General features: G+C 47.2%; 1 protein-coding gene across 1 annotated transcript; it reads right to left on the reverse strand.

Moving 5' to 3' along the window:
- Window positions 1–237: 237 nt before the first annotated feature.
- Window positions 238–8969, reverse strand: TNFRSF18 (TNF receptor superfamily member 18). Its single transcript, XM_035120481.3, has 6 exons — window positions 8514–8969; window positions 4698–4814; window positions 3829–3916; window positions 3485–3582; window positions 1938–2060; window positions 238–777 (listed from the first exon to the last, which is right to left on the reverse strand). The coding sequence occupies exons 1-6, from the start codon at window positions 8647–8649 to the stop codon at window positions 644–646; spliced, it is 696 nt and encodes a 231-aa protein (XP_034976372.1). The 5' UTR covers window positions 8650–8969; the 3' UTR covers window positions 238–643.
- Between the last annotated feature and the right edge of the window lie 7013 nt (window positions 8970–15982).

The following is a 15982-nucleotide window of genomic DNA, read 5'->3' on the forward strand; positions in this document are numbered from 1 at the left end:
GGTCAGGGGTCCCTTTACCTTTACCTAGTGAAATGTAATTGGAGATGACCCTCCTCTCTCAGAGAACCAGGAAGGAAGTCTGGGAAGTCAGAGTCTGCAAGGCTCCGCCCACAACCCTCCCAATCACATTCTGACCCCACCTGCAATGTACGCCAGATTCCGCCAGACTCTGGCCCCGCCTTCCCTGGCTCCATACCCATGGAGTACTCATAGGACCAGTGTTTTTGTAAATAAAAATAAAAATCGGACGTCAACCGCCCTACCCACGAGGACGTCTCCTTCATTCTCCATCTTCCAAACCCTGCCTAGGAAAGTGGGTGGCTTGTTCCAGCAGTTGCAACTGGGGGTGGGTGAATAGGGGAAGCAGGGTTGGAATTTCCATCTCCTGGAGATCCTTCCTCGTAATCTGATTTCCCTAGCCGGCAAGACTAAAGGAAAGCTCTCATAGTCACAGTGTGGAGCAGGTGATCTGAACTAGAGACAGCTAGTAGCAGTGAAGGAACCAACCTAAGAGGGAAACAGCTCAGGCACCCAAAGCCCCATCATGTTACAACAAAAATAATAGCTGCCGTCCATATAGATCAGCCGCCTAGATATTGCGGGGTGAGTTTTGCACAGGCTTGTGGATCCGCCCCAAGTTCTTTCAATGGGCCAAAGAGATCTGTGAGGCCTTCCATTTGTCCATGTTCTCCCCATGCTCTTCCTCTGGGAACTGGCAACTGCAGGTGTCCTCATGATGAGATCCTGGGAAGTTTGAAGGGTGGATGGATTCAGGCTCTGCAGGACAAAGGTACCAATGGTGAGGCAAAGAGGTGGGCAGGGCCAAAGGCAAAAGCGGGTGGAGCAATGAATGTAAATTTGACCATCATGCGGTAGGTGGAGTACCCTCCACCCAGGCAAGCAAGGGTTAATGGGCACAGAAAAATGAGGACATGCACTAATTAAACCTGTGGTTGGGAGGGGTGTGGAGGGAGAAGGAGGTGCTGGGTTCAATCCTGCTGGGTGCTGCTTTGATAGCACATTCCCTGTAAGGAAGCCCTGCCAAAGCAGACCCTGCCTCTTCTTCTGTTTCTCCCCTGCCCCATAACCAGCCCACCTTCTGTCAGGGGGCAAATTGCTCTGGGTGGGACAACCCAACCTGAGTTGACTGGGGCTGTCTCTCCACTCAGTGCAGGGTGATTTGGTGCTGGATCCGGGCTTGGGTCAGATCCAGAGCACAACCCTACTGGAAGTTGGCGTAGTCCAGGTGTCATGGATGCAGAGGAATGGTGTTTGGGGGGGGGAGACCAGCTGGGGACCCACTAAGGGAAGAAGGCTCAGAGACTGGGGACTGGTAGTGGGATGGCGATGAGTGGTCAGAGGTAGAAGACTGGGAGGAGGAGGAGGTGTTGGAAGAGCTAACAGGGTTTAGTGAGCTAGGAGAGTCGGTGGCAGAGAGAAGTCCAGAATCGGAGGCAGAAGCTGAAACAGGAAGAGGGGGGTAGAGAGGCCAAGAGGCAGAGACGAGTCAGGCTGCTGAAGAAACACAGGTGTCTCGCCCTCCTTCTGCGACAAGCTCGCCTCCCCGCTTGTCTCCCAGAACCAGAAGAGGGCTGAAACGGGTGAAGGAGGAGCAGGCTGCACGCAGGCTCAGTCTCTGATTACTTGGGGAAAGGCGTAGAAAGAAGGGGACTTAGCTGTGGGGAGCTTTCGGTCACAGCAATTGATTCATGGGGTAAGACCTCCCAGGGATGAGCTGTTGTGCTCATTAGGCCTGACACTCTGCCAAGTCTGTGAGGATTGTCCTTTTGATAATAAAGGAATTAGCGCCAACTTTGAACACTGTAACTTACTGCCAGCTCACCCTTTGACACTAGGCTTTCGACTGATACTGCCATGGCTAGGTCAGGAGGGAACTCTGGGTGGGCACCAGGAGGGGGTCCAAAAGCTACACTGACCTTCCACCAGGGGCAGTTTCTTCTTCTGTGTCCATACGCAGATGATTAAAAAGAACGTCAGCAGGATGAGGAGAGAGAGGCCCGTTGCTGTCACAATGGTCAGGATTGTCGTGACCGTGGAATCTAAAGAATTAATGTGCATAGATTTATGTATTTATTATAAGAGCATTATTTTACCACCCTATCATAAAACACCCGGGGAGTATTCAAACATAAAACACCATTCAAATAAATAAATAAAAGCACATAAAAGTGACTGGCTGCTAAATAATAATAATAATCTGTGGCATAGACCTGTTGACGGAACTTTGGCTGAGCTCCAACTCCCTAGATGTGCTTCAAGGGCGCCATCTAGGCTGCAATACCAGCCACCTGAGCATTCTGTCAGCTGACCTCCCCAGGGCCAATCCCAGCACACCAGGCCCTATATAGCTCAGAGCCCGATGGCTTGTTCCTCATTCCTAGCGTGAGGGCACCTCTCTGCAGCAGGCTTTAAAAACAAGCACTAGATTTTCGAAACAAGGAAGCTGAAGAAAACACTCCTCCGTATAATTCATTTTTGTCTTATTTAATTGGAGTTTAATTGGGTTGAGAGTTTAATTTATAGAATTTGGAATTACTTTAATATTACATAGCATTTTAAGAGGGTAATTTATCTGTAATTAATCGGTGTTCATAATTTATATTTTCTAACCCTCCATTTCATTGATCTTTTCATTGGCTTTTTTCATATTAATCTATTTCATTATTTTCTTTCTTGAGTATCTATAGATTTAAATCTTTTTTTTATAAAAGATGAGAAAATTTATTTGTTTAAAGGTATTCCCCCCCCCTTAAAAAGCTAGGTATTATTTTATATACTCTTCTTTCCTCAGTTATTAATGGGCTCATAATATTGTAACAGATGAATTAATGTTATCTGTTTCTAGTACATTCTTTATTTAACAATATCTTTTTTCCTCCTCCTTTGTTTTCAGGTTTTTTGATCAGATAGGCACTAACATAAAGCAGTGATGAGACAACACTGTTATACCTGTTATGCCTTGTGAATTTGAAGCATATTTATGAGCTTAAATATATAAAATGAAACAAACACCCAAACCTGTCTTTAATATTTGCTGCCACCTGCAAGAGAACTCTCTTGCTAGCCGTGACCATCATCCCTGCGCCCCAAGAACACCCATCTCTGTCACCAAGGAGAAGCCTCCTCTTGGACATCTTTGCTCCTGCCCCCAGAATAACGCCGAGGTCACCCTCCCATTTCCACCACCTGCCTGGGCCGCGTCAAAAACGCGTGTCTCCAAGTGTGTGAGATTTAGCAACAGCCTTAATTGGAATCCAGTCCCGCTGTGTCCACGTTTTCTCTGTGTGTACAGTATTCAGTGCAAGCTCTACTCAGAGTAGACCAACTGAAGTGAACAGGCACCACAAACAGATCCATTCATTTCAACAGGTCTGCTTTGGATATAACCGTGTCGGAAACAACTCTGTGATTCCCATGTGTAGGTCTTTTAGGCCCATTTCGGATACAGAAAACAGAACCGTACCGGTTTGCATAACTACGGTGACGGGTCTCGTGCTGCCACATTCCACGTTATGAGTTGTGTTCCCTGGTCGTCGAACTGGAAGCCCCAGCGTCTTGCAGCTACAAAGGAAGGAAAGAATGATGGTTGGAACATGGGTGTGCTCAAGGTGTGCTACAGCTTAGTGGTTGAGCATCGGTTTTGCTTGTGTCTCCAGGCTCGGAGAGTCCCCTGTCTGAAACCCTGGAGAGCTGCTGCCAGTCAGTGTAGACAACACTGAGTTAGATGGACCAATGGTCTCTCTCGGTATGTTCCTATAATAAAATAGCATTATTATTATTTATGCTGCAAAGCAGAGAATGACTTACTTTGTCCAAGGTCTGCAACAGCTGCCTTTGGCATCAGAGAAAGTTCCATTAGGGCATGGGCTGCAGAAATATCTGAAGTCAATAGTGCCTGGAAGAAGGAAGAGGGGAGGTAGGTGGTTACTTACTGCTGAGAGGCTCCCTGCTGTGTTTTTATGCTTTCTAACAAAGCAACATTTTCTCTGTTTCTGCTTAGTAAATCTGTGTGCAATCACTCCAAAACAGTTTTCAATAAGCGGCGAACTATAAAATTGAGTGAGACGGTATAACAATACGGAACTTTAAAAGAAGCCGATACTCCGTTCCCAAAAAACCCTAGTAGAACATGTTTATTATTATGTATAAAAATTTGTATACCGCCTTATGCACTTAGATCTTAGGGCGGTTCACAACATGAGATTACAACATAAAACCCCCCACAAAATACATAATGAAAAATAAAAACAAAGGCAACCCAATAATCCCCCCCCCTTCCACAATATATTTTATAGGGCATTAGATGTCAATCACGCCTATTGTTCAGGCTCAGAACCTGGCAGACCCCACCAGGCTCCGCCCTCAGATCCACCACACCCTGCCAGGCTCCACCCTCTGTCCTGCTACACCCTGCCAGGCTCTGCCCCCTACTCTATCGCATTCATTCTGACAGGATCCAACCCCTGATCCACCACCATTCTGCCAGACCAGACCCCTTAACCTTGCTAGGTTTTACCTCTTGTCTGTCTTGCCTTCCATACGCTGTTAGACTACAACTCCCATCATCCCTGACCCTTAGCTCTGCTGGCTGGGGATGATGGGACTTGTAGTCTCACAACACCTGGAGGACCCAAGGCCTATGACTTAGAGGAAGAAGGGATTGACTCAAGGGTTACCTGAACAGCTCAGTTCCTGCCCTTCTGGACATGTTGGCACTGCCCGGCATTGATGGCATGGCTTGTCCTTACAGCACTTCCCACTACTACATTTGCCACAGGATTTCGGAGGGACCCCTGGTGATGAAGAAAGGTGTGCAAGGAAAGAGGGTTATAAATACAAATTTCTTTACAACTGCCCCTTTGAGTCTATGATGGGCACCGTGATTTAGCCCAGGCCCTGGGAGAAAAATGCAGCGCTCCATTGAAATCAATTAACCTAAGTTATTTTATTTATTACAGCTATATCCTTCCTTTTTCTCCAAGGAGCTCATGTACATGGTCCCCCCACCCTCCTCATGTAATCCTCACAGCTCTGTGAAGGAGGTGAGGCTGAAGACCTTTGGCTGTCTCAAGGTCATGCGGTGAGCTCCACGGCTGAGTGGGGATTTGAACCCTAGTCTCCCAGGTCCTATTCCGACATGCTAACCACTATGACGCGTTGGCTTTCCAGCGTGTTCTTTAACTTTGATGGCTCTACTCTGAGTCCTCCAGCAACTGCAGCTTTGAGGAGATGATTGATCCACACCCTCGCCTATGCCATGTGGGTTGGTGGGCACCAGAGCTTGCCTCCCCGCTGAATCCTGCAGTGACATTTCTCTTGACAGCCTTTGATCAGTGGTTCACAGACTCCTTGGGACACCAAACCCCAAACAAAGACCAACAGAGCCGGAAACTCCATTGCCTCAAAGAAGCCAACAGCTACAGAAAAAGGCACTGGTCACCTAACTGGCCTAAAGGGGCACTCAGGGGTTGGGGGTTCCAGTTAATGACTACTATAAATCCTACTATAAATCCTCAGCTGGTTGCTGGAGGACTTTGCTGAGAAGACTTGGATGACTTGTCTCACCCTATGGGGTGCTATCCATGGTCCTAAAGCCTTGCCAAACTACTGGCCACTTCTTGTTTCGGCCATCATTCTTAGTGGAAGACATCCCTGTGGATTATGACACACCCATCCTTTGGAACTGGGAGAAGGGGAAAGATGGTGACTACCAACCAATTGGAGCAGTATGGAAACTGAAATGAGTCTGCCCCCTGAAAACAGCCCCAAATCCCCCCCTCTTTTCATGAAATTATTATGGCCCAACCCAGCACTAACTGCTGCCACTTAGGCTTGCAAATGGACACCTAGTCTGGTGGTCTATGGCAAATAAGATCCGCGCCAGATGTACCCCTTTTGTCTAGCAGAAAGGTGGGCATGTTGGTAGTGTATAATTCTTATTTTCAGCTGATGCAGTTTCAATGTTTTGGTCAATGGGAAATGTTTGAACCACCACATGGCTCAATAACGAAATGATAGATAAGATTAGTTTTTTAAAATCAGGCATCCCCAAACTGCGGCCCTCCAGATGTTTTGGCCTACGACTCCCATGATCCCTAGCTAAGAGGACCAGTGGTCAGGGATGATGGGAATTGTAGTCCAAAACATCTGGAGGGCCAAAGTTTGGGGATGCCTGTTTTAAATTGTTTTAATATTGCTTTTAATACTGTAACCTACCCTGGGACTTTAAGGTGAAGAGTTCGTAATAAATTAATCACTGTCATGATAAATAAGACCTGGAAAGATAGAAAAGAACGAGGCAGCAGGATTGGGTGGCAGACAGATTGGCTGTCTAAGTAGAAGAGTTTGGATAGCTAGATTGATATACACAGCAAGTAAGATTAAATTATATTGAGATGGATAGAAAATGCACACAGTTCAATAAACAAAAGGATAGAAGGAATTGATAAGAAGACAGGTTGGAATATTATAAGGAAATAGAATAGATTTAATGGATTGGCAATGATATATAGAAATGGTAGATAGGATAGTTGTGTAAAAAAAAGATAGAAACTAACACACAGGTCAATAAACAAAAGGATATAAAAGACTGATAAGCTCTGTAAAGATGGAGAAAAAGAGAGAGGATACAATAGGAACAGATCGGATAGACAGATAAGCATGGGATTGTAAAGTTATGGAATTATAGGTAGAAACTAGCACACGGGTCAATAGACAAAAATATACATAAGAGTAAAGGTAAAGGGACCCCTGACCGGTAGGTCCAGTTGCGGACGACTGTGGGGTTGCGGTGCTTATCTAGCTTTACTGGCTGAGGGAGCCGGCGTACAGCTTCTGGGTCATGTGGCCAGCATGACTAAGCCACTTCTGGCAAACCAGAGCAGTGCACGGAAATGCCAATTACCTTCCCGCTGGAGGAGTACCTATTTATCTACTTGCAGTTTGACGTGCTTTCGAACTGCTAGGTTGTCAGGAGCAGGGACCGAGCAACGAGAGCTCACCCCGTCATGGGGATTCGAACCGCCGACCTTCTGATCGGCAAGCCCTAGGCTCTGTGGTTTAGACCACAGCGCCACCCGCGTCCCTCATATACATAAGATTGGTAAGCTGCAAATATAGAAAATAAAGGATAGCATGGGAAGATAGGTAAAATGACAGATAATGCATTTGACAGAATAGAAAGGGAGATGAAATAGATTGAACAGATAGGCTGACATTTATGGTGAAGAGGAAAGTTAAGTTACGCATAGATAGAAAAACAGGATATATAAAATAGGTAGACAGCATAGAATAGGTAAGATGGATAGGATAGCTAGACATTATGCCAGCTTTGGCAAAGTGTAGTTCTTAGGAAGTTCTCAGTATTACAAATAAAATTATCTCAGTAAACTTTGGTTTAACCACTGAACCGCTTGGCCTATCTCATGTAAGAAGTCTTCCTGTTGCTCGTTATGCTATAGTTCTCTTGAACCCTGAGATGAGACTTTGGAAATGGGGAGACACATTCCAAACACAATGGTATCTTTCCTCGCAACCATTAGGCTCATTTTCAGGGTATCAAGGCAAGAACACCCTAGAATCATAGAATCATAGCTGAAGCCTCTGGCAATGTCCTAAGCTTCATGTTGAAAATTAGTGGTGATCCCCTACAGTTGTTTTTAAAAAGATGCAGGAAAAATGAGGGGTGGGAATAATTTTCACAAGTCGTCTGCTGGTTTCCTAAGCTTAAGAATGTCAATTTGACATTTAAGGGCTGTAGCTCAGCAGGAGTGCAACTGCTTTGCATGCAGAAGATCCCAGGTTTGTTCCCTTGCATCTCAAGGTAGGGTTGGGAGATAGGTCCTGTCTGAAGCTCTGGATCAGTACAAGGCAACTTCCTGTGTTCCTATATCTTAAAGGAAGGCCTGAGCTCAGTGGTAGAACTTTGCATGCAGAAAGTCCCCAGTTCAATTCCTGATGTCCCCAAGGAGGGCTGGGAAAGACCCCGTCTGAAACCCTGGAAAGCTGCTGCCAGTCAGTGTAGACAATTCTGAGCTAGGTGGATCAACAGGCATGACTTGGTTTAAACACTTTCCTATGTTCCTATGAAAGGCTGAGTCAATAATTTGGGCACTACCTGGATAAAGATCATACATTTCTACTGGTACCCCCAAAGAGCTGCTGCCACCCAGTGTTGACAGTACTGAGCTGAATGGACCATCCTATGTTCCTACGCTGCAGTGGGGCCTCTGAGAACGCTAGGCTTTTACTTCCGATAATAGCTAGCCTCAGAATCTTCAAATTCAACAGGGCCTTGGTGCACATGCAGAGTTCTATCTCCGTCAGAGATTCTTTAGAATTGCAGGGGGTTGGACTAGATGACCCTTGGTACCCTTCCCATTCTATGGTTCTATGAACTCCCCTGGGCTACAAGAAAAGAGCTATCAACCCAGACAGTCCAAAACCTCAAACCTGCTCACCTAAGGAATGTTAAAACTCTGTTCCAAACTTACCGGCAAGAGTTGACGAGCAACAAGGTCTCCACTCCTGTTGACCGTCAGTAGTGGATTGTGCTAGTTCCATACACAGCCAGAGCATCACCAAACAAAGCCAGCGGCTGTCTAATCTGGGGTGAGACTTGGCTTCCATTTCCTTCGGTCGCCTCTTCACTTCTTCCGTGGGGGATGGAGACTCAAAGTTCTCCCACAACTAGCCCTCTGGTGCGCTGGCTGGGAATGCTGTGCCCCTGGAAGGTCTCCCACCTCTTCTTCCCCCTCTGTCTCCCTCTCGCTTCTTTTGACACATTTTTGTAGCAAAGAACAGCCCACGTGTTTTCTGTGGAACGAAAGCCATGTCATTTCCTGCATGGTGTGTCCGTATGGCCCTCTTGAACCACAGCTCTCAACAGGAAGCACTGAGGCGAGAGACATGAGGGGGAATCTGAGCCCAGCAAGAAGCTCTCACACTCTCTCTTTCTCCCGGCGCTGCAACTTGGGGCCGTCCAATATAGCAGAATGTTGGAAGATCCAGACAAAAGGAAGGAGTCCTTCACATAGCTCATAGCTAAACTGCGGCGCACTCTCTCGCAGGAGACAGAGACAGACACCCAATCTAAATGGCTTTAAAGCAGGATTAGATGTGGAGAAGACTATTGAAGGGAGACTAGTGATTCAGGATGCTTCTGAATGCCAATTGCTAGAAATCACGTTGGGAGAGATGTTGAGCTCAGGCCCTGCTTTTGGGGGGGGGGTATTTATTTATTTATTTACTTTACTAGGTTTACATAACAAAAGCATGAGTTCATTCCACGTATCTTTACAATTTGCCTCCCCCCACAATCCTCCCCCCTCCCTTCCCACCCTCCCCCCTGATCGGGCCTTCCTTCTTCATATTTTTAACCATGTACACAGTCTGTTCATTCGTGCTTGTATATTCGGGTTGGCTTCTCCCCTTTCTACCCAATTCCTATAAAATGCCCACTTGTTTGTGATTTTTTGGAATTTATTTTCCCATCTATCCTCTGCCGCTATCTGTGCAAATATTTCTGATTGTACATATTCAAAAACATAATCGTTCCATTTTTCCATATTCCATTTAGCTTTTTCTTTCCATCCTAGAGCAATAACTGCCATTCCAGCTAAAATCACGATCTTACTTTATTATTTCCCAATATTCCCGAAAATAGCAAGTCCCTATTAATTCCTATGTTTGTTTGGAATAGTCCAGAAATTACCCTTATGATCCTCTGCCAATATTCCTTAACCAGATTGCATTCCCACCACATGTGTGAATAGAATCCTTTATGCGACCACAATGCCAGCATCTGGGGCTAAATCCTTTCACTAAATACACCAATTGTGCCGGGGTTCTATACCATTTTAGTAAAAAAGTTCTACTTAATTCCTTATACTTTTCTATTTTGATATTGTTTATATTCTTCATCATTTCTTGTACCGTGTTTGAATGAATCATAACTTCCTGCTCCCATTTGATCTGGATTATCCTTGTCAACCTGTCTTTGTCTCTTATCATCAGTTTATATATAAGCTCAGGCCCTGCTTGTGGGTTTTTCAGAAGCATCCAGTTGGCCGCTGTGAGGGTGCTGGATGAGATGAGCCTTTGGCCTGATCCTGCTTCAGAACGCTCCTTATGTTCAAAGAGCAGCAGGAGTCATTCAAGCGATACAGAAAAAGTCAGCTGTCGCCTAATAAAGGGCAACAATCCTCTGATCTAGTGTTTCCCAAACTTGGGTCTCCAGCTGTTTTGGGACTACAACACCCATCATCCCTAGCTATAAGGACCAGTGGTCAGGGATGATGGGAATTGTAGTCCAAATACAGCTGGCGACCCAAGTTTGGGAAACACGGATTGACGAACTCAGTGGCATGTTTCAGATGCTCAGTGCCGCTTTCCTGCCTCCGTGGGTCTTCAGCAGGAGATGTTTACTGAAAGTCAGCACAGGAGGAAAGGCAGCCGAGCGAGGGCAGGGAACTCTGCTTGAATGGTCCTGGAACCACGGGGAAATTCTGATGTTTTGAGGGAGGAAGCTCTGAGCCTCGGGAGTAGAGCATCTGCTTTGCATGCAGGAAGCCCCAGCATCTTCAGGTCGGGCTGGGAAAGACCCTGGAGACTTGCTGCCATTCAGTGTAGACTATACTGAGAGAGATGAGCCAATAGTCAGATCCAGTCTAAGGAGGCTTCCTAAGTTTCTGCGTCTCAAGGATAGAGCATCTGCTTTGCATGCAGAAGTTCCCAGGTTCAATCCCAAGCATCTCCAGGCAGGGCTGAGAGATGCTCCCTATCTGAAACCCCAGACAGCTGCTGCCAGTCAGTGTAGACAGTACTGAGCTAGATGGACCACTGGTCTGACTCAGGTTAAGGCAGCTCTCTATGTTCCTATCCATTGCTTCACCTACTTTTGCCTCTGGTCCCTATCTGCTACTGGCATGCGACCCCCAGAAAATTATCTTGGAGGGAATGTGGCCCTCAATATTAAAAAAGGTTTCTGTCATGCATCTTTCCGTGGTCATTTATCAATTCCGGGAAATGTTTTCTAGAGGGAGGTGAATATCTTGCTCCCCTTTTCGTTGGCACCATGGATTTAGCTTATGATTAATAGATATGGATCTGAAAACTAAGCTTTCGAGCATGTTATCTGGGAAAATTCTGAAGCCAGCACAGTGTCTATTATACTTTTGCCATTTGTAATGCCAGAAAGATTTTTCAAGGAAGTTTTCCCCAGGTGAAACTGATCACAACTGGACATGGGCGAGGTCTTTGGGCCGCCATTTCGACTCATTTGTGCTCAGCGACAAGGCAGGCATCTCATAAGGCAGCAGAGGTTTAGCATAAGAGTTTTGCTTTTCCTACTGTACATGGGGTTCCTTCCCAGTGTTATAGAAAAATTCTGGATGCACGTTTACTCCACTGCCCAGCTCATCGAGGTGCCACTTCCGTCCCTGGTCAGCAAAGGAAGGAATCTCCAGCCAAGTTAAAGAAGCAAACAGCGGTTAGTAGACCTGATCTTTATTTGTTGCAACAAGGTTGAAACACACAAAGAGTAGGAACCCCGAGCATGGGGTTGCATGGACTTTTAAGACCCCCCCCTTCCCATAATACATTTCCAGATACATCATCAATACATCACCCACAAGTCACTAAGAAGAAGGGAATCTTGCACAGTAACATGAGCCCATCATTCATCCCTGTTATCAGATTCAGTTCCCAAACACCTTCCAATAAAACTATTTACACAGATCCTTGCTCTCTGGGCTTTCCTGAAGATGGGCTTTGTGAATACCTGGTTTCAGCAAACTCCATCAAGGGATACCTGTCTGGTGGTCCATTGTCATCTTTTTCCTACTCCCTGGGGAGTGGGGAGGTGTACTTGACTCTATGCATCAGGGATTATAGAGGCAGGGGAAGCCCTGGATCCCCCTCTTCCAGAGGAGTCATCAGCCATTGGAACCAAGGAAATGGGTCAAACCTTTGAATTTTGGCGATGGTTTGATTCTATATTGGATAGTCGGGGAAAATAGTACAATGCAGTACATGGCATCCACTTATTGCTACCAGTGCCGGATTTACGTATAAGCTAAACAAGCTATAGCCCCCAAAACATTTAAAGGGGGGGGGAACTGGATGTGCATTTCCAAAATATAATATTAAAAAACAAATAAAACCTACATACAGTAGTGATGTATGGAAGTGAGAGCTGGACCATAAAAAAGGCGGATCGCCGAAGAATTGATGCTTTTGAATTTTGGTGCTGGATGAGACTCTTGAGAGTCCCATGGACTGCAAGAAGATCAAACCTATCCATTCTGAAGGAAATCAGCCCCGAGTGCTCACTGGAAGGACAGATCCTGAAGCTGAGGCTCCAATACTTTGCACACCTCATGAGAAAAGAAGACTCCCTGGAAAAGACCCTGATGTTGGGAAAGATGGAGGGCACTAGGAGAAGGGGACGACAGAGGACGAGATGGCTGGACAGTGTTCTCGAAGCTACGAACATGAGTTTGACCAAACTGCGGGAGGCAGTGCAAGACAGGAGTGCCTGGCGTGCTCTGGTCCATGGGGTCACGAAGAGTCGGACATGACTAAACAACTAAAGAACAACAACACAGCAACAGTGTATGCTAGCCTGCTAGCCTTCTCCCTAAAATATCACCAATTTGCTTATTTCTATATATAGCATGCCTACATTCTGCATGGACTGGTTGCAGGGCAACATGTGCAAATGGCTTTAGATACCTATGAGGTCTACAAATATAGCATATTATTATTACTGTATTTTAAAAAAGTGACAATTTGTTGTTGACAAAGGACAGCTGGACATATATAGGGCCCCATTACCTTCAGTAGCTTAGGGCAGGGGTCCCCAAACTTACCCAGCTTCGGGCCGGTTCCTCCGGCGCCGATTGCATGGCGGGCCAGAGGGCGGGGGAACGTGTTCCCTTACGCGTGCACACTCGCTTTTTCTGGCGCGGGGCAGCGCTGGAAATGGCTTCTGCACATGCACAGATGTCATTTCTGGCGCACTTCCGGGTTGGCCCCGCGCTAGAAATAGCTTGCGCATGTGCGCACAAGCTATTTCTGGTGTTGCGCTGACCCGGAGATGGGCAACTGCACCGCGGTGCGGCGGTAAGAGCGGGCAGCGGGAGTCATCGAGGGCCGCACAATTGGCGTGCGCGGGCCGCATCCGGTCCCCAGCCCTTAGTTTGGGGACCCTGGCTTAGGGCCTCATCAAACCTAAATCCAGTTCTGATAGCTAGTTTTCCTTTCTGATCTTCTTTGCTGTTGTGTGTGTGTGTGGTGCCTGTGTCAACGGTCATTGTCCTGGCCTTAGAGGCTGGTGGTGGGGACTTGGGATTTTTGGGAAGTCATTTAACTGCCACTTCTCCCGCTCCTGGTCTTAACACCAGGTTCGATGAGCCCCACTTGCCCCTCACTACTTCCCTCTCTACAGCACAAACAGAAACCGCCTTTATTCACCATTGGACCAGCTATTGGTCTCGTCCGCTCAAAGCAGAATTGGCCCAAACCTGAAGAAGAACTCCCAAATGATAAGTGCTGTTCTGTTCAACTGCCCAACAGGCCTCCAAGGTGTCCTGGGCTCCCCTTTGTTGGAGGCATTTAAGCTGCCTCCTGTGTTGCAGATCTTGCAAAGACTGGGGTGGGGTGGGGGTTGTACTGGATGACCTCCATCATCTTTTTCTAGCCCTGAGATCCTATGAGTCAAAATGGAAGGGGCAACCACCACTGCGTCAAACGTTTGTGATAAAAAACAGTAGAGGTAATTGACTCAAAGTTTCTTATGAAACCCAGAGCTGCTTAGTTAGGTGAGCTGATCCACATACCATAGTTCTCTGCGGTCAATGAAATAAGAATCTTAATATTAAAGCACTTTTTGTACACGTACCAGCTAGGGACTGAGATTTGCAGTTCACTAAATGTTACCACGCATGTCATTTCACTGTCAAATGGTGAGTTTTGGCCATGAGTTGTGACTTTAAGAACTTTTGTCACAGAACTACAAGATGGCTGGTCATTATTAACTTCCGAGATCATAGAATCCTAGAATTGTAGAGTTGGAAGGGCCCACACTACAACTCCCATCATCCCTAGCTAACAGGACCAGTGGTCAGGGATGGTGGGAATTGTAGTCCCAAAACATCTGGAGGGCTAAGTTTGGCCATGCCTGATCTAGTCCAACCCCCTGCAAATGCAAGAGTATTTTGCCCAACATGGGGCTAAACTGACAGACTTTCCTGTTCCCCCAGGCATTGGATGGCCGATAGAGCCTAGCCATAGCAACCTTTAAATTAGCAACTGGGAGCATATATGACTGTTTTGAAATAATTTTAGATGTTCTTTATAAAAAAAAGATGGTTTTTAGTTGTTTTAAAAGTGTTTTATGTTATTTTAAAATTACGTTGTTTTAACATTTTGATTTTTGCTCCTTTAGGAGGAAGGCTGGAGAAGAAATTTAATACAGACAAATAAATATTGCTCAGCGTACAGTAAGAACTGAGAAGGGGTGTATGTGAGGGTTTTTAATCCGCATAGGGCAGCAAAAAATAAGACACACTGGCTCCCAGCTAGTGCTCACTAGTGTTGCTGACATTTCCTGTAGAAAACCCCCAAATGTGTGGTTTCTGTGACAAGGGCTGCATCAGACACTGAGCTCTCTACATGTGAGGGGAGGGGGAGGAAAAGAAACCATGCAGGCCCAGAAGGTAAGAATTTACTCAACTTGACGTCAAACTAACCACCAGCCTTGGGAGTTGACTCCAGAAATGTCAGTGCATGGACTCTGTGCTGTCATTCCTCGCTGAGGAAGCCCAGTTCATTTGTTAGATGTCATTCACATCACCTGTGCCGTGTGGGAGAGACGTCAGAGGCTGCTTGTCTGCAGAGGTTTTTGGGGGGAGGCGGCCCGTTCGTCAGAAAGGCACCCTGGTGTCTCTCCAGGTATCTCGAAATGTCATCACAAAAGGCCAAGCAGGTGAAGAAGAAGGTGAAGCGGGACCAAAAGACTTCTCATGATTTCTCTCTCTCTCCCCTCCCTCTTTCTCTGCAAAATGTTGCCACACAGCAGCCTAGAAACTACACTGAAAACCACACGAGTCCCATCACCTTTCTCTGCTCGTCGGCTGTGGCTCAGCGGTAGAACATCTGCTTTGCGGTCAGAAGGTCTCCATTCCAACCTGTCTGTGAGAGACTCCTGCCAGCTGTCTGGGCAATATTGACCCAGATGGACTGGCACTGGCGTTCGGACTTGATAAAAGACAGCTTCCCAGGTTCCTGCGTCTTAGAGAAGGGCTGCAGTTCAGTGGCAGGGCATCTGCCTTGCATGCAGACAGTCCCAGGTTCAATCCCCAACACTGGCCAAGTGGCCATTCAGTGAGGGGCCCGGGGACACAGCGGTGAGGTCAGGCCAGCCTCTGGGGCCCAGAGACTCCCCCCAGCAGCATGCAGGGCAGGATGGGGATCCCGGTGGGGGTGGGGTGCCTGGCTCGCTTCCCTTAAAATCCTGCACCTGGGGCTATGGCCCCTCTGCCCCCCCCCCCTGCTATGCCCTCTGCAATTCCCTCCATCGTCTTGCACTCCCAGTGCACATTTTCAAGAATAACGACACTGCAGTTTGGCACTCCTGTTTGGAGCCCTAAACGGCCTCAGCCCAGTATACCTGAAGGAGCATCTCCACCCCCGTCATTCAGCCCAAACACTGAGGTCCACCTCTGAGAGACTTCTGGCGGTTCCCTCCCTGCGAGAAGTGAGGTTACAGGGAACCAAGTAGGGGGCCTTCTCAGTAGTGGTGCCAGGGGCGTACCCAGCGTGAGGCAGGGGGGGGCAGCTGCCACCCCCCAGAAGCAGGGCCAGTGCAGCCGTGGGCGAGAGCGGCGCTGCCGGCGGGGCTGGTGGGCAGAGGTGGAGGTGGAGCACATCCCGGTGGAGCGCAAGTTCACCGTTCCCGCCC

The sequence above is a fragment of the Zootoca vivipara genome, chromosome 6, assembly GCF_965207765.1.
Source record: "Zootoca vivipara chromosome 6, rZooViv2.hap1.1, whole genome shotgun sequence".
NCBI lineage: Eukaryota > Metazoa > Chordata > Lepidosauria > Squamata > Lacertidae > Zootoca > Zootoca vivipara.

Excerpts from the sequence above, each read along its gene's own strand:
- TNFRSF18 (XM_035120481.3), bottom strand. The coding sequence starts at position 8,649 with ATGGAAGCCAAGTCTCACCCCAGATTAGACAGCCGCTGGCTTTGTTTG. Across the intron at positions 4,815-8,513 it reads TTGCTCGTCAACTCTTGCCG|GGGTCCCTCCGAAATCCTGT; the intron begins GTAAGTTTGGAA and ends CTTCATCACCAG. Across the intron at positions 2,061-3,484 it reads CACCGTAGTTATGCAAACCG|ATTCCACGGTCACGACAATC; the intron begins GTACGGTTCTGT and ends TTAATTCTTTAG.